General features: G+C 41.1%; 1 protein-coding gene across 2 annotated transcripts; it reads right to left on the bottom strand.

Annotated features, from left to right (window-relative positions):
- On the bottom strand, window positions 1–17,533 carry POF1B (POF1B actin binding protein). 2 transcript variants are annotated; one of them, XM_068697513.1, is made up of 15 exons: window positions 17,019–17,530; window positions 12,987–13,025; window positions 12,469–12,570; window positions 11,520–11,735; window positions 10,082–10,212; window positions 9,496–9,523; window positions 8,394–8,468; window positions 6,091–6,183; window positions 5,238–5,351; window positions 4,915–5,067; window positions 4,685–4,795; window positions 3,875–4,003; window positions 3,471–3,544; window positions 2,999–3,113; window positions 1–1,160 (listed from the first exon to the last, which is right to left on the bottom strand). In XM_068697513.1, the coding sequence occupies exons 1-15, from the start codon at window positions 17,448–17,450 to the stop codon at window positions 1,155–1,157; spliced, it is 1,818 nt and encodes a 605-aa protein (XP_068553614.1). In that variant the 5' UTR covers window positions 17,451–17,530; the 3' UTR covers window positions 1–1,154. The 2 variants fall into 2 exon arrangements, 1 of the variants encoding a protein (XP_068553614.1); XR_011101208.1 differs by lacking the exon at window positions 3,471–3,544 and having other exon boundaries at window positions 17,019–17,533.
- Window positions 17,534–18,700: the final 1,167 nt, after the last annotated feature.

The following is an 18,700-nucleotide window of genomic DNA, read 5'->3' as shown; positions in this document are numbered from 1 at the left end:
TTGGATAGTTAAACACACGTTTATTTCATAATTACACATAACCTACAGGGTTCTTTCACCATTTAACATTGTATATAATCTATATTATTTGTAAACAGAAATATGTAAGTCTGCAGAAATAGAGCAAAGCAAGAACCCTGTGATATAGAGAGCTAGCACCTTTTGATGGCATGAAGTTTTACCTATGATGCTTAATACTTTCCCGCTCACCAAATGCACTGTGTTGCTTAGACAACTACTTAATTATTTATACCAAATCAGTTGAGAGAATTTCCATGGTCCTGCCTGGAGCAAAAAATTGTAAATAGTCAGTTAGTCTGATAGTAAAATTTATGAGCTATTTCATACTAGGTTCTTCAATATAAAAATATACCATGTTCTTGATATCTTCAAAATAAATAATTATGACTGGTTTGGGGGCTTGTAAAGGTTCAGCTGAAATATGTTAACTTTAACGTCAGTAATGTTATAAAGTCAGCATCATCCCAAATTAAGTATCTGCCAATTTAATAGGTATGTTTAAACTGTATAGCTGGAGCAAGTTCAGTATTTTGCCTTTGTCTCTTAGTTTCCCGTAGGCAGATGTAAGGTAAGTAAAGCTATTTCTGGGTTTTGCTTCATCTTGAAGAGGCAGCAATATAAAGTGATGATTGTTGAATCTGTCTGATTGAAACCAGCCATTCAGTATGTGACTTAAATTTGTGTAAGTGGATAGAAGACAAGAACATGGATAATGCTATGAAGAGGAAACAGAAAAGGTTTCAGAGTTCTTCCTTTTTGTTTCTTAGATTGCTGCAAGTGTGACTGAAGAATAGAGACTGAAGATGCAGACGCTAGTCCTGTCAAGAACAATAAGTCCATGACAGCACGGCATACCCTTCTCTTCTGAGAAAAGTAAGTGCATTTATATAAAATACTAAAACAGGAACATTTACACACATGTGAGCGGCAGCTTATGGACACAGGTTCACAACAGTGCAGACAAGACATTGTCTTCCATCATCTTCATGCTTCCATGTTCTTCATTTGTTCTCTGGCCTTTCTCTCACTATCAGACCGACCCTTTTACTGATGCAAAAATAGCAGGAAGTAAAGCAACTTCAGTTGGTTATTGTGAACTCCTTTGAGCAGCTGTGATAGCCAAGGTATTTCTTTCATTCCTGAGAGAAAAAAGCAGCTTGTTAGAAGATAATACGCATACTTACAAAGCTGTCCTGGTATATAAAGCATGCATCCTTTATTTATTTTCTTTAATGCTCTGACTTTTTAAGCATCTGAAATGGCAGTGGGCCATTCCCCTTTAACAAATGCTATGCATTTCAGTGCTTACAGCATCTAGTACTGGAAAGATGAAAGCTGTATCACTACATGTAAGCAGTTCTGTTCAGCAACTGACAGATGTCAGATCTGCTATGATTCACTGTCTTCAGTAAGCACAAAACCATAGACAATGATTTATGGTTGGTTGTTTTATGTTTTGTATTTATGAAAACAACCAAGAGCAGGAAATAATCAGATACTAACATAGTAGATATTACAGAATTTCTACCTTAAAAGTTTTGTGTAATATGACTTGGATCAAAGTTACCAAAAAGATTCAAGTACCTTCATCTGAGTATCCTAAAGGATATTATTAACATACGTTAATCATATAATAATAATATATATTATTACTTGAAAGGCAGTACCATGTACATGCTATGTGCAGTATAAAACTACACTATTCAATACCTATCAATCAGCATCACTATTAAGTAATGAATGCAGATACAAAGATGTGGCTGACAGAACATAAACACAGAACAAATAGTGGTGAATCTCCAAGGAAATTGGCACTTCTTAAACTGTATTTATCAAGTTTATCTTACAACAAAGCAATTCTGTTCCAGATGAAACTGCCACTAGTGATAAAGAACTAGCGATAAAGACCTTGGGAAACTTAAAATACAAACAGTTCTTATTTATTTAATGATACTGATCTCTTCAAATGCAGCATACACTCATTGTTTCCATTTTTATAATGGAAACTATGACAAACAAGTAAGCTAGGAAAGGATTTTAGCTTTTTCTTTATTACTGTTATTTATTATTTTAATTCATTCATATTTCATTAGGATGAATTTTGGAGGTCAGTAATAAAATTCTGCTGTTTGTCAATGACCTTTTATTTTTTAATCCTACTCCAGTTAGCATCTCAGGTATCCTTTCAGAACATGCCAGATGTTTTACCCTTAGTCTACTCAAGCTGCTCACATAATTGCTTTTTCTTGGTTGTGTCCTCCACAAAACTGCTCTTATATTTCTTTAAATATGCTCCTCTGCTATACTCTATCCACATACAAATTCTTCAGACACCATTGCAACACATGCTGATCTTTCTCAAGACTCTACTTTTTTCATATTTGACACTATCCTGTGTGCTGTAACATAAATAGCTTCTGCAGTCTTACTTTCTCCTTTAACATTAAACCACTCCTTAAAAAGTCACCACTCTTTTGCATTTTCTGGATTAGTCACTGCTCTGTCTCTATGTAAGTTTCAGGAATATGGTGCTTAATATGTTTTAATAATAGTGCAGAGTAATTAATACTCGTGATTCAGAAGAACACTGTGCACCCAAAACAGACCTTTACCTAGGAGCAGAACACTGAGGAAGTTCCCAACTCCCTAGTACAGGCAATGATGCCCAGAAGACTGCCTTATGCATGAGGGCAAAAGCTGTTGTTAGAGCAACACCACTTCTTTTGTTAAAGGTAATTATGTGCCAGAGAAAAGAATGACAGGTTGTTTTATTTATACTCCACCTAGCAATTACTGCCTTCTTGAAATAGCCAGCACAGTTCCTTGACTTCAGTCAGTCTCTTTGCTTTCTGCAGCCTGGCTAAATTAGCCCTATTCCTTTTTCTCTGAAGTCAGTTTTGGCTAATATTTTCTTTGAAGTTAAATCAAATACTTAGGAATTTCAGGGACTACGTAGGCAATCTCTAGGTGAACTTACGTGTTTCCATATCTCTCCACTCCTCTCGATTACAATAGTTTGTGATTTATTGACAGGTGATGTAACTTTGTAGTCATCAGACAAAAGACCCAGAATAGGATACTGGTTCCTGTACCTGTATTAAAAAGAGTTGCAAACCTGTTAACTATAAAACTGAAATCTGCATATCTGTATCCAAGTCACTAACTGATTTTATCACATAATCCTGTCAATTAACAACCCCCAAATATTTTTACTAGTAACTAAAATGCTAATGCTGTAATTTTAATGCCACTTTAACATGTTCATTTGCTATTACAATGTTTAGTATTGAAACCTCTGTAGGTTTTTACTAGCTGAAGTATTTTTGCCTTTAAGTTGAACAGACATTTGACATTAAGACATTTGCAGGAGGTAAGGACTTAGTTTATAAGAGCTACACAATGGAAAATCAAAAGGATGTATTTTTAAGAAAGGTGAATAAGTACATTACTTCTTAGTGATGACAGTTGTTACACCAGGGGACTGACTGTTTGATAATCTCTCATGCTTGAGTCTGAAGAGGTCCTGAGAAAACCAACAGTAAATATTCAAGTGAAATAAATAATGTTTCCTCAGGTATTAGTTCACTAAATCCACGAAAAATTCTTGCAGAAATTCCTATCAAATAGAATATATTATACTATATATATTACATAATATTATAGTTATTTAATTTATATTACATATTTTTATATAGATAGTAATAATCCTAAGCCTGATGCCTTATCCAGAAGGGTACAAGTGCCTTCTAGCTTCCAACAAGTAATAAGCAACTAGTTAAGTTGCTACATTCATAGTAAGTGGAGGCTTAAGCATAAAATATTCTTAGACAAAAAATAAGCTATCCTGTTGTACCTCTTGCTGTTGTTTAATGCAAGCGTCTTTCTCCTCGAGCATCGATGTCAATTCATGCAACTTTATTTGCAAGTCACTGTTGTTCCCTTCTCTTCTTGATATATCTTGCTGGAATTGGCATAACTGAGACTACAAAACACAGGTTAAGAAACAATCAGGTGCTAGGTACTCCTTGCAGGTGACCTTTCAGTATGCATCTAGAAGTCCGTATGTATTTTGTTCATTAAAATCATCAACAGTAAAGCTTGAATTAGTATAATTTACAAAATGCTGCGGACATAGGGACACACAGGAAACTCAGTTGTTTTCAAATATAAACCTTGAACTTCACAATAAATTCAGAAAGCGATGATTAGGCTGAATTCTGCCAATATCAGTTTAACGGGTTTGTAAGTGGAACTGGTTCCAGGGCAGTAAAATACTACTAAAATTCTTCAAATGAGAGATTTCCTATGTGCAGTTTTGATTGGGATTTATCTTTATTTTCTGTTGGGTATCTTCTGGCAGTTTCTTACGTCATCAGGACAAAACGTTCCATTAGGAGTTAATGAGATTAGCAGTATTTCTTAATTTTTACATCTAAAAAATTTTTATTTTTTTAATGACACTTTGATAGGTTTTAGAGCTATCGCTAGTGCTGCATAAACAAACTGCAGAGCCAGAAAGTAACTAAAAAGCACATGATATATATATTTTTTTTTGTTTCCTAATCAAAACATAATTTTAAAAATATATATTAAACAAAAAAAATGGTTACCTCCAGTCATACAAGGTGAGGAATACACATAAGGCAGAAGTTAATCTACATACCCTAAGACTGCGGATCTCACGATCTTTATCCTCTCTCAAGTTATTGATCATCTCTACATAACGGCTGGAGAGTTCATCTGTGGTGGTCTGAAGTGTTGGATTAGAGCAGATCTACAGAAAACAAAGTATTTAACAAAGATAGAAGATAAAATTATCTTATAATTTTATTTTCTTAATTATCTGTGAATAACAGCTATTGAATACAGAAGTAGTGAAGGTCTCATTACTACCTGTAGTCTGAGGTTCTGGATCTCCTGCTCCAAGGCACGCTTGCAGTATTCCACTTCTTTCAACTGACAATCCTTCTCTCCCTCACTGAGCCGTAGAGAAAGGAGCTGTTCTTCCAGAGAGCGACACTTCGCAGTACTCTCTCTGAGTCCTTGCTGGAAAGCACAGAAGTGGAACGAATGCATGGTGTTCCTTAGGGAAGTTACAGGCTCACACGCACACAAACATACACCAGGCAGTAATCACTGAGAATACTCAAAAAGCCATCACACTGGCTAGTTTTTGGCAGACTGTAGAAATACTGAAATTATGTTCTTAGCTTTACCTGCTGCTGACGATTGTTCTCTCGCAGAGATGTCAACATAGTTTCATATTCTTTCACTTGAGATTCTTTAAAAGCCAAATCCTTCTTAAGTAAGACATTGTCAGTTTCTAACTTCTGTTAAGACAAAAACGTGAACTGTCAATAGTTGCCATTTTTCAGTAAACAGTCCTATGTGTGTTCAAATATACTAAGTGATATTTTAGAACAGAAAATTACCCAATTTTCATTTAACTGCAAATAGCTCAGATTTGCTCATTATTGCAGCTATCTGTGGCTTCATGCTGTGTGGTAAGCACTGTTATCTTGGACACTGCTCTTTCAGTCTGTCCCAGAAAGACTTATTTGTAGTTATTAAACAGAAACCAACAGAAAAATCCAAACCAAAGACCACTTCACTGCACAGACTCCAGCAGGGAGGAGTACACCTTAGGTAGGAATGGAACAGAGGTCTCCTGCTTCCTGGCAGAATGCTATTTAAGTAAGCACTTGGCATATACGCCCTGTCCATGTTAAAAGCAAAAACACAGTTCCCATACATCTCCCCCACTGTAGACATACATAGTTTGTGTGTGCCAGTTCAGAGCTCTAAGTCTAAGTCCACTCAAAGGCCTTTTCTGCATTTGAAAGTATTTGGTTATTAGGCTTCAACAAACTGAACGCTTGAAAGCCACTTCTAGGAAGAAATCCAACCTCGTGTGCTGTTCAAGTCTTGCAACGCTGTTAATAAACCATGCATTTCTGTTAAAGCACCTGAAATCTGGACTTCCCAAGTTAAGCTTCATCATAATGGAGTTCTTACTGACAGGTAGCAACAAATGGATGAGGCCCAGGAAATGGAAAAATAACAACTTACCCCCAGGTCATCCTGTAAGTGGCAAAGCTCTTCACGTAAATTTTTGAAAGTGGAAAGCACAAGTCTCAAAGATTTATCTGATATTACTCTCATCTAGGAAAGGGAAAAAAAATGAAAAATATATTATTATAAAATATAGTATAATAGTGAGCTTTGTTTACAATATGTTTATGTGTAAAAGAACAGAACTGCTATACAGCTGAAAATAACTCCTGGCAGTACTGTGCATGTCATTCTTGATGATTTCTACAAAGAGACACATTTTCAAGTACTTCGTTCTACAGACAACACAATATTTGAATGATTGCCTTTTAACACACAGGACAAGATTTTTTAAAGAATGCAGGAACAAGAGAGTAAATGAGAATTGCACTTGCACACCAATAAAAACAAATGCATTAATATTACACAATCATTTTTTTGAGAGCTTTGTGAGTTATACTGATAAGGTAACCACCCTACCTGGAAAGCCACAGAGGAAGAAGTCATCATCTTTGAGACCTGACAAAGCCCCTTTCAGACCACGTGCAAGAGAACGTATTAAACTACAACAAGCAAAAACACCACAAAACCAGTTCCTCACTATAAGAGTTCCCTAAAATTTAAAGGAGCCAACTGGATGAGAAAGAAGGGCAATAATGCATGATAGCCTAACACTGTTCTCTTTTTTTCTTTTAATACATGCTAACAACTGTGTGTGGATTCATGGGAAATCACAAACTGTTGCATTTTGTGATCCGTTTCTAATATTCAAAAGAAAAAATGACTTTGAAAGAAAACATGAATTCCTCAAATTTTGACTCATCTAGATAGGCTGAACATTTTGCAAAAGATGTATTTCTTACATTCTGAAGAAAGTGAAATTCTGTCTGTTCCTCTTCCTCTAATACTTTCCCTCATTTTTCTTTATGAAAGAAATTTGTCGATTATTCAAATCTAAGAGAACTATTAAGCCCTTGTCATATTTGTCATTTCTACTGGTAATGTATTGAGACTGAGGCTTCACAAAAGAGCATTCTTTTGTAATTAAAGTGGAATTTCAGTTCTTTCAGTTGCTGACAATCTGTTTCACCAGAAGATACTTTAATTGTGTATTTTTAAAGCATTTTTGTAAGAATGTAAAACCAGATAGACTTAGAGAAAATGGAAGATACGTGTTCTTTCACAAAAGGGTGAGCTGAAACTGTTTCTGGGCATGGTGTTCTAACATGAGATCATGAAATATTTTGGTGTCAGTGTCCTTCATTCTAAAAGAATCACAGAATAAGTGAGGTTGAAAGATACTCGAGAGGTCACCCTGTCCAACTTCATGCTTAAAAACCAGGATCAGCTGTGAAGTCAGAGCAGGTTGCTCACTCACATACGTTTTCTTCACCAGGAGGTGTTCTGCAGCCCTCAGATGGCATCACCTGACCCCTACCCCAGGGAGACAGATCAGTGCAGGCTGCTGTGGATCCTGTTCTGACAAACCTACAGGTCAAGTCCACCATTCTGGAGCCAACCTTGAGATTCACACACTAGCTAGTGCTATTCACAATAGCACTGCTTTTAATGTTTTATCAAAGGAAGGGGTCTTCCAAGCACTTAATAAAGTCAGTGGTTTTTGGAAAAACACGTTACAGACTGCTAGAATGTTAGGAAGCAACAGAATGCATAACCGTTCTCAGAAGCTGACGTTCTTGTTGGATTGCCTTGTAGCCAAACTTACGTGGCTGTTTGAAAAAGAAGGTAGGGATAGCTAAGTAGCTAAAGAATACGATGAGAAAAAACACAAAAGCCATTTATAAATGGAGCCAAACCAGGAGTGGTTTATGTTTTGTTACTGGGTGCCACAGAGATACTGCTCTAGTACAGCTGTTTGCCAGACCATTTGTAAAAGGTGAGACCTCAGTTACAAGCAGTGGATGTAATAAGCAGTAATCAATACTCAATTCAATATTCAGTAAAATGCCTACTATGCACTTTTAGCTTTTAAAATAAAGCATTAATATACAACACAAACAAATAAAAAGATGAAAAATCAGTGTTTTCCTACTTGTCAAAAGCCAAAATGGTTTCCAGTGGAACTGGAAGAAAGCTGCAGTAAAGTTCAGTTTAAAATACACAACTAATCTGTGAACTACCACAACATGTGACTTGAAGCCACCTGTATGATTCCATACCCTTCATATAGAATAAATGGAGAAAACAGAATACAGAGCAATTTATGTTTTGTACCAGTTCCCAGGTACGTGTTGAGCCAACTTCTACTGTTTTGAGTTACCGTAGGCTCCTGTACATCCCCCTCCATGCGATGTACATACCTGGAGGAGATAACGAATCTGCTGCTTTGTTGCCTCAGACAGTCCTTTGGGAATTAATTCTTCTATATCTTCAGTCTAAGCAAAGGGAGAAAGGAGGAGACATCTTGATTAAGAATTTTGCCTGGTTGATCATAATGTGGTTTCTTCATTAATTACATAGCTCTACTATGAAAAACATGTTTAGTGCAAGGCAAATAAGAAGGAAAATAGATCAAAGTATATCCAGAATTTTTCAAAAGCCTTATATGTGGCATATAGAAACTGAGATGAAGTGATAAATGAAGCATATATCAAAATATGCATTAAGCTTAACATTTTGTTAAAACGCAGCATTCAAAACAATTTCCTCTCAAGAAACAGCAATTAACATTAAAACAGAACCCCCAGCAGTTAATGATTATGAGCAAACCTCATTTTTCTAAATAATGAATAGACTGTCAACAAACAAATGACCAACACGTTACAGGAGATACTGCCAGTGATTAAGCGACATTGCTTCATGCAATTCATTCCTAGACAAATATTTCTACCATATAAATAATAACTTCCAAAATAACAAAGGTCCCAGTGATTGCATCAGGGCTGGATTCCCAAAAGAGAGCTGTCTGTAAATCTAAAAGCGTCTGTTCTGCCAACTTTACTTCCCCTCACTTCTGCAAGAGGCGGCGTTCTTCCCTTCTCGCAGTGCCCAGCAGTGTATGTTGCTGAACAAACGCTTTGTTGGCAAGAGTGAAAGATCCTACGCACAAAGCGCACAGTGAAAACAGTGTATGTGTGTAAGTCTGTGTTACAATGAAGCCACCACTGGCATAACAGGAAAGACTTAAAAAATTTGACTCTCATGCTGGAATGCAAATTGTTCAACTTCCCTTCTTTCAGTATTACCACATTTGCAAATACATCGCTAGCAGTAGGTTTCAGGCTCTGAATGTGCCTAACAAGCAGAAGTTGTTAGCTAACAGACCGGTACCCTTCAGCTAAACTGGCTTGGCTTAATTTGTTCCAAGATCCACACCATTCTTATTAAGACTAAGACTAACTCTTAGACTTATTAAGACTAACTTTTAGGGAACAGCTTTGTAAGAGCATGCCTGATGCTTACCTGACTTGTAAATTCGATGTCATGGTTCCTGTAAAACAGACAAAATGCAAGGGACTGATTAACAGAAAACCTGACAACTCCAAGTTCATGACTACAATTACAAAAGGATTATCTTTAAAATATTAAAAAAAAAAATAAAAATCCTCAGACTAAGTCGTTACCTTCCCTTTAAGCTGACAGGGAATGTGTTGTTCAAAGGAGACCAGAATACTGACAGCAGTGCAGTCAGCACAGGCAGTTTCTTTGGGCAGTTATCCCAATTATGGCTGGTTAACCCAATTACATTCTTAATTGGCTTGGGTAATGTCTTTGCCCAGAACTACGCTGCAGTGTATTGACACACCTGAAGTGTTTACTTAGCAGTGGCAGGGGTTCTGTGATGGACTACTTAAGCTTATTTCAGTGAACTCTGAAAGCACGGAGAGCGAGAGGGGAACAATGAAGTACTGGTGATTGTGTGGGAAGGGTAAGAACATTATAAAGACTCAAAAAGAAAAAAAAACTTGCAAACAGTATTGTGCTCTTAACTGTGCACTGCTAGAATTTCTGGAACACCAAACTGACATAGCAGACATAAGGCCAATACCTTCCTCCTATCTTTTCCACATGCTGTAGTAAACAACTGTACAGGTCATTGGTCTTGCGGTTCAGTTCGGCAAGGAGCTCGCCAAAGTAGCGGCAGTCCAGCTGGTCATTATTCTCCTGAGAGCAATTCACCTAACAGAAGATCAGCAACAAGATCATAATTGAGTTCCCCTCTTCAGGATGAAAGCTGAACATGAAAATGCTGCAAGTATGATGGATTTGTTTTCATTTGCTCTTACTAATTTGCAGCTTGTTTACACAGTTCTTTTCCTTTTTCCCTCAATACAGTCTTCTGTGTCTTCCGTTTTTCAGAAAATGGTACAGAAATAAATGACTTTCCTTACAGCAACAAGCAACAGGCAAAGTACTATCTGTTACAGTAATATCATTATCATTCTAATATGGAAACTGTAGGTAATTAGGAAATCTTTCTTTAATATTCTTTAATGTTTCTGTAGCTGTAGTGGGTAAACCACACGTGGACAGCACACAGACAATCCCAGCCGGGTGCAGGATTCCCCACTGCAAAAATGATAATTGCATCCCCACATTCTCACTGCTTTTGCATACATGCACATGCCGGAGTATTTCTGATGGATGAGTTGAGAAGCTCTGACATAAGCCACCTCCTTTTTTTAAGCCCAACAACACCTAAAGGCACCTCCCAGCAAAGACCAAACGTTGCCGTATGTGAATAACAAAAGTAAAAACAGCAGCCCAGGCTGAATTTACCTAAGGTGTTTTGTTGTTGTTGTTTTGTTTTTTGTTTTTTTTTTTTTTAAATGAGAGTCTCTAGCTATGGAAGATTCCACATAGGTCCAGTACTGAAGACACCCAGTATGTTATCACCACCTGTATATGGAACAGATGCACAGGAAAGGACTGCTACATTCCCACCCCCAACCGAAATGGTAGTACACACATATAGGTGTCCTCTGGCAGCTTGTAGAAACTCAGGAACATGCAAACTATTCTAAAGGAAGCTAGTTTTGCACTTCCAGTGAAGTAATTCTCAATTCGACAAGTAATTCTACATCAGGTTGAAATCTATTTCAAATCCTTACCGATCAGTTGAGAAGGAAAGCAATGCTGAATGGGTGTATGTCCATTTTATAAAGCAGTGTAAGCATTTACCAAAACTGGAAGTATGAGTCTTGTAGTACACAGCCTTTGCTGTACAAAGAGTGACAGATGAAACCTGACTGAATCAATGGGTAGCACTCCCAGATACAGAAAAACAAAACGAACAAAAAAAAACCCACAACACAATAAAACAGCCAGACTTGACGGATTAAAATTACAGTAAAATAGCATACTATGATTTTGAACAAGGCTTGACTGTTGAGACCAGAGATGAGTAATTTTGTGTCTGTGAAGTTTTATACTCCACACAGAAAAATGTACCGTGAATAGTAAAACATTAAACAAAGGATTCTTACCGGTTCACATGTCTGAACTGTTACCCTCCTCACTGTATTTCCTCTGCAGTCATCGGTCACAGAAACTGGAATTATTTCACAAGGGCTGCTGGTCTGTGTCTGTTGGCACTGGTGAGTGACTTGGGACTGCTCAGACGGCTGGCAGGGCTGGATAACGTGGCACTGGTTGGATTGCTGGGGAATCTGACACTGGTGGGAAAACTGATACTGCTTCTCCTAAGACAGAAACACATTTTTTAAGCTTCTGAACACATCTTAGCGAGATGGAAGCATCATATGAATACATAAATGAAAGAAATATGTTTTTGCATGGAAAGACTGATGACAGTTTCAAATATCTTTTAATAATTTCAATAAAATTGTTTTCCTAATTGAATACAAGTTTGTCTCATACTGTCACACTTCAATGCTGTAATTCACCAACTCCTCATATTTTAGCAGCAGCAAATGAACGCACAGAGGACACACTTTCCCTAATAGAGCTGTTTCATTATATTGCTCCACTTAACATACTCACTGAGGCAACAGGGACCTCCATTATTTGATTTAAAACATCTATATCCTGTTCTCACAAGTATTTTAGAGACTAAAGAGCTCCAGTTGAACTACTTACTGAGTTTTTGTTACTTACATTTAAAAAAAAAAGTACAGGAAATGGCTGAAGACATTTTCCTCTATAAATGCTTTCAGCAATTCCAAGTTAAGTGTGTGCTATGTATCAGGGAGACACACATCTTGGTTTTATAATCCAAGAAAACTGCTGTTGACAAAACCACTGACCAGAACAACAAGCTAGAAACTAGTTTATGTTCCAATCTTTGAGAATGTGTACTGTACCTCGACAAGGTAGTGCTCTGGTGGGTGCAAGTTCACAAAAACAAACAACAAAACCATGAACATTACTGTCTCAATTTCCTTTTGCAGTAGGTTATATAAACAACCAACTTACTTGGTGGGGATTTAACAGCTCGTACTTTCTGATTGTCTTTTCATAGATGACATTATTTCCAGGGCAGAAATTCCCCCCTCTAAGAAACGGGGATAATGGCTCCTGTAACATTTTAATAAAAAGCATTCGTAAGTGTTGTCACATAGTGAATTCAGAGTTAGCATAATTTGGACTAAGAAAATGAGGAGGAATATTTGTAACGTGAAGATGCACGCGCTTTGGAAGAGTTTTCTGAGTTACCCACATTTGATCGTGCATTCATTTCATCTTGAACCCAGAATTATTTATTTTGCAATATCCGTGCAATGTGCTTATAGATTCTCATCTCACATCTCTATTTCCCTTCACCCCCATGGTGTAATGCCAAGTGTACCATTTTCTCACAACTACAGAATCCAACCAGGCAGAAGAAAATGAGTAGGCTGTGTAACAAAGGTGCACGTCATGCCATGTCAGATAGAGCTCATCAGGCTATGAAGTTTGTTTGCCTTAGTTGTTCACCCAAGCAGTTTACCTACCTGCTCAGGATTCTCTATAATAATCCTTCGAACAGTGCCCTGCAAGGAAGAAAAGAAGTAAAGATTCAGTGATTACTGTACTTTAAAACCTTTTATGCTCAGAATTCAGGCTTACATGCATTTCCAAATTAGTCAGAGTATTGTAATCAGCTATAAATGTACTGAGAGCCATTGGCTGAAATCACTGAGAAGTGTTACAGCCACGGCCTTTCCACCCAAAAGGAAATAACCCGTACACAGCACAGCAGCACGCTATCTGGACTCTCAGTAAGAAGAGTCTGTTTTTCCTCAGCTTCTTATTTATAAGTCAGAGGAGGTGAGTTCTTGCTGTCTGGTTGTGCCAGCGGACCAGGACACAGAGCTAGCACTGGACAGGATCTCCGCAGATCACGTGTCCCGCAAAACACTGTCTTAACTGCAGCCTTTCAGGTTAAGATCAGCTTGTGTAGTGATGTATCTCTAAAACACCTAAAAAAACAGGGAAAGAAAATTTGTATTTTGCTTAAAAGCCAAAATAAGAGGGACAGGGGAACTGCCAACAAACCAAACAACTACCCAATGCACCAAACTGCAGCAATTATTTCAAAAAGTGGTACAAAACTCCATAATTGACATGGAACATTGACTCATTCTTGAAGGAAAAATGAAATACACTTCTTTGAATTGCAAAAATCCACGAATTACACCAGTTTTGCTCTTGTTCAAATGCAGATTCTTTTGCTCCTCCCCTCGCCCCCCACTGTCTACAAGCAATTCAAGCAACCGTAGGCAGTTTTCCATTTTGTGGACCCACAACAGTTGTTACAGTGCACGCACGTTGCTTGAAGCCTCCGTGCCCAGCTCTTTACCCAAGTAAGCACAATTCCCAATGAATCTCATCTAAGGATTAGGCAATTTGTTAGTTTACAACATCCTACTTATTCCTCCTTACAGCGCATGCTTTGAATTTTCCTAACAAATCATTTACCCCTTTAACCCGTGGGCTTGGGAAGTTTATATTGCTGTAGTTAAGCCTCAGAGACATTCTTAACTGGGTAAGAGCAACTCTGAAGTAGGTCAAATTTCCAGCTGTGAAGTGTTGCACAAGTTTAGGAAGCCCGAAGCAGTTTTCCAAATCTCCCAAGAGTGAATCATAACAGCACCACGGAGGAGAAATCAAAGTAGAGAAGAAACTGCTTTAGCATCAGCCACAGTAATTAAGAAATCTCAAAATGATAACTGCTGCAGAAAACTTCGAAAGCTGCTTGCTCGTCCTCCCACACCCATGGGTACTTCAGGGCTCAGCTGGGAGGGGACCCCTGCAGCCAGCAGGGCTCCATACCGGGACCTAGCGCTGAGAGGAGCCAGCTTGTGAGTTGGGAGCGTACAGCCCGGTTTCTGTGTCACTGACACCTACACAGTGCGAGCTGAGAAGTGAAATACCGAAACAAGGAACGCACGCTGCTATTCCCTGCACACAAGTTAGCCAGAACGCTCCCTTGGAGCGCAGTGAGGCAACCGAGGGTTTCGGTGTGCCTGGCAGGACCAAGCCCTCATCCAGTACAAGTGACAGGGGAGAGATCTCTTCTTTTTCAGCACTGACTGCTATTGTGTGGCACGTTAAAGCCAGGTGAGCATCGTCCACGAAATTAAGAGGCACAGTTTCAATGCACTGAAAAGCTGTACAAACACACCTGATCTCAATGACGCTGCCACAGGCCTTTGGAGCACGCAGCTCACACCTTGGGAAGGACAGGCAGTGACAAAACTCACAGCAGAGGCAAGTCCTCAGCACTCACAGCACGGGCCCGGCCACGAGCAGCTCTTACAGGGCTTCCCCTGAGGGGACACCTCACAGAGGCCTTCAGGACTTTACCCCACACTGAAAACAGACATCTCGTGCATACCCAATTTTTTCATGGCTGTGGTACTAGTGTTCACATGTGTAAATCACACAGAGAATTTATTCTAAGCAATATTCATCATTTGGTTCTGGTAGGTGAGGTGCCTTCAGTCCCTCCATATGAAACCTGTCGTGTCTGGAAGTAGCATTTGGCTTCTACACCAAGAATAAAACAAAGTTAAATCAAAAAAAAAAAAGAAAGAAAACTGAATCCTGAACAATCTGCAACCACAAGAAGCACAATCACACATGCTATATGCATGCCACTATCACATTTTCCCTCCCTCTAGTTTATTAAAAATGTACGTGAACACAACAGAAGACACCAACCATAAGACTTAATATCAGCGTACTAATAGTGATGGAGGTGTTCATTATCACTAATCTATAAAAGCTCTGCAGAGGTAAATTAAATATTGCTCAAAGAAAGCCCTTCGCCTTATCAACAGTAATAAGCTTAAACTACAGCTCCAGGCTGCCACTAACTGAGAATTCGCGTTCAGGTAAAACGTCTCTGTGAGTCAGAGCTCATTGCAGTGCTTCATTTACGCAGCCAAATGGCAATTTCTCACGCAGAGCACTGCCCTTCTCCTGGCAGCTCCCTGGAAACCTTCATGCGTCCCCAGACCGCCTCTCGGGCCACCCCTCCCAGCGCTCCTCTGACCGCTCCCATTCAGCGCCAAGCCGGCAGCAACTCCTGCCAACTCCCCACTGACTTCCCTATCTGTTGTCCTCTTCTTCCTGAAAAACCTCCTAATAACGCTTATTAACCACCTTCGCTCCCCACCACTGAAATTGCAACCCACACAAAGCCCAATTTAAACTACACCCTCTTTTGTCTTTAATCCAGCAAAACACTTCAAGAAATTATTTTTCCATCAGCACAACTTACTGGACTTGGTGACTAAAACAGATGCTGAAAATCAAACATACTTCCCAGAGCTGGGACAGAATTTGGGTCTGTAACCAAACTGTTCATCAATCTGGGGATAGAGGCGAAGTCTGGGCCTCCAGCGTTCATTCTCTTGAACATCAACGTAACTGAAGACAATTCAGCCTACCTTTGAGCCCAGCCAAGCAGATCACAAACCTGTGAGGGGAGTCCCGCGTTTACACTCCTGCCCCACATCTTGCCAAGGAGGGATTAACAACCTGGGTGCAGCAGGTATCTGTGGCTGCCACAGCCACATCACACACCGTGCCAGGGAAGCAGCTTGTGTTACAGAACCAACAGAAGTCACCCTATCCTCCGGAGCAAGGCAGCCTTTAAACTAGGCAAAGCAGTTTTGGAAGAGGATCAGGTTTCGTATTTGCCTTAATCCCTGTTCTTTTTCATAGTCAAATATTTTTACACCACAGGAAAGAAAGTTAAATAAGAGTTGAGGAACTTGGAACAAATACACGTTCCTGTATTGAATGTATTATGTCAGTCCTGTTTCTATTGATGGTCTGACGTATGAGAGACAAAAAATGGTATAAGAACAAATTCTGATCGCCTTTTCTGTTCTTACATAGTCAAAGCTGTTCTCAATTTATTATCTCTACTTTTAAGATGTATCTATTAAACTATTAAATTCCATCAAGACCTTCAAGCTGTACATTCCCTGAACGCAGACACCTCAGCCACCCGGCTGAACTACTTTGCGGAGACCTTTACACCAAGCTGAGCGGGGACCGTGCCCCCAGTACCTGCCCAGCTTCAGGCCGTTCAGCCCCCTGTGCCTGCTGTTGCTCACAAGGCAGCGCACCCTGAGGTAACACACGAGCAAGGGGCCTGGTGGGTGGATGTGGGGCAAACCTGGAGCTGCATGAGCAACACGCGGCTCCCCATCGGCTTCCAGTTTTGCTGCTGGCAAAATGGGCAAAAACGTTTCAGTAGACTGAGGGGTTCAGAAGTTTTTTTAAAAAAGTAAACTGGGGTCGTCCAAGGGGACCAAATGCAGGACTGCTGGATTTACTCAGAATCAAACGAAAAGGGGGCTTCAACGGGGAATTCACTTGTTGCGGGTGAGGAGCAGCCAGGGGAAGGCAGCCGGGGCAGCACCTGCGGCCTGGCGCCTCTCCCTCTCGGCTCCTGGGCCTCGGCCCCGGCCCTGCCCGGCCCCGCCGCCTCCTCTCCTCTCCTCTCCCCTCCCCGGGCCGGGCCGTACCTGTGGCTGCGTCTCGCAGGCGGGGGGCAGCGGCTGGCAGCCGTGCGGGCACTCGAGCGGCGAGGCGGCTCGGGACGAGCAGGAGGCGCTGGGCCGGCGGCAGCCGGGGCCGTATGTCCGCACTCGGTCGAGCGCGGGGCCGCCGTCGTGGCGCTGGAAAGGCGCCGGCTCGAAGCAGGGCAGCGGCCGCGGCGGCTCGGGGCAGGGCAGCGGCTCCCGGCACTGAGGCGGCTCCGGGCAGGGCGGCGGCGGCGGCGGCGGCTCCCGGCACGGCGGGGGCCGGGGCAGCGGCTCCGGGCAGGGCGCGGGGCGGCGGGCGGCGGGCAGCGTGCTGTAGTGCTGCTGCCGCCGGTAGTAGTGGTGCTGCTGCTGCTGCTGCTGCAGGTGCGGGGGCAGCCCGAGGGGCTGCAGCTGCTGCTGGGCCCCCAACATCGCGGCCGCCCCCCGCGCCGATGGAGCAGCGGGGCGGCGACTGCGGCGGGGAGCCGGGGCAGGGCGGCGATTAGTACCCGCCGGGGAGCCGCGCCTAGCCCAGGACACACCTTCGGGTGGCCGGGGCCGCCGCCGCCTCCCCGCCCGGCAGCGCGGCCCGGGACCGCTGCGCCCCGGGGGCTGGGGCAGGGGTCCCGGCGGGCAGGCAGCGGGAACCCTCCTGAAACCGAAAAAATTGGGCGTGTGTGCGGTTGGGTACAGGGGGAGGGCGGTTGTGTGCTCTGCAAGGCAGCGGGCACCTGTCCCGAGCCCGGCGCTGTTGGTGCTGTGCTGCGGGCTGGGTTCCTGCAGCGCTGCCCGTAGCAGGCAAGCCCTAACCGAGAGCACAGCTCTGTTCCGCGTGTTGCTGTAGTAATAACATAATTATAGAATGTTGTGTAATAAATATAATCTTCATTAATAAACCTCAGATTCTTAATTTTGCCAGTTTGTTTCCTCCACATGCTTACTACGCTTTCAGGTCACACGGTGCAGTCACACGCAACAGAAAATAGTTTCTGTAGTATCGCGTAATGCCAAGGTACCTTGAGAATGGAGCAATCCTGGCTGCATTAGTCCCTATGACGTTACATTGCCCATTCACTGAAAGCTTTGTCTCAAATTAAAAAGTGCTCACATGAAACCAGCTCAGCAGGCAGTTGGGAAGCTAAGAGGTGTAGGAGCAGGATGATACAACAGTTCCGTATTTTAAGGTACTGTGACATCTGGAGATATTCATCAAAAATAAAAAGTTTCACTTTACCCTCAGGCATTAAACCCAAACAGACACAGGGGTATAAAACAACAACAAAATGCATGTGAAGTTCTAGCCCACTGGTTTCAAAGGCATTATATGCATAGACAAATGATGTACCTGGACATAAGAGAAATATATATACTATTTCTTAAAACCTCTTTCCTGGTTCACCAGCTGAGAAAAGCTATTGATGGCTTCTGACAAAAACAATTAAAAAAATCCCTTGGAAAGCAACAACCTAAGGTTACAACAGCCCGGTCTCTATTTTTACACAAACCATTAGAAATTGCTTGACGCTTCAGTAGGAAACCACAGAAACTGCAGTAATACTCCTCAGGGAAAAACAAGTGCTGTAATGCTACACGTAGAAAAGACCATTAGTTAGCCAGCTCACAAAATCTTACCAGTCTGCAGGATACTGCCCTGCTTAATGAAGAGTGCCCTGGAAATTTCT

The sequence above is a fragment of the Anas acuta genome, chromosome 13, assembly GCF_963932015.1.
Source record: "Anas acuta chromosome 13, bAnaAcu1.1, whole genome shotgun sequence".
NCBI classification, from domain to species: Eukaryota; Metazoa; Chordata; class Aves; order Anseriformes; family Anatidae; genus Anas; species Anas acuta.
The sequence above is the reverse complement of the archived record's forward strand: the minus strand, read 5'-3'. Positions and strand labels throughout refer to the sequence as shown.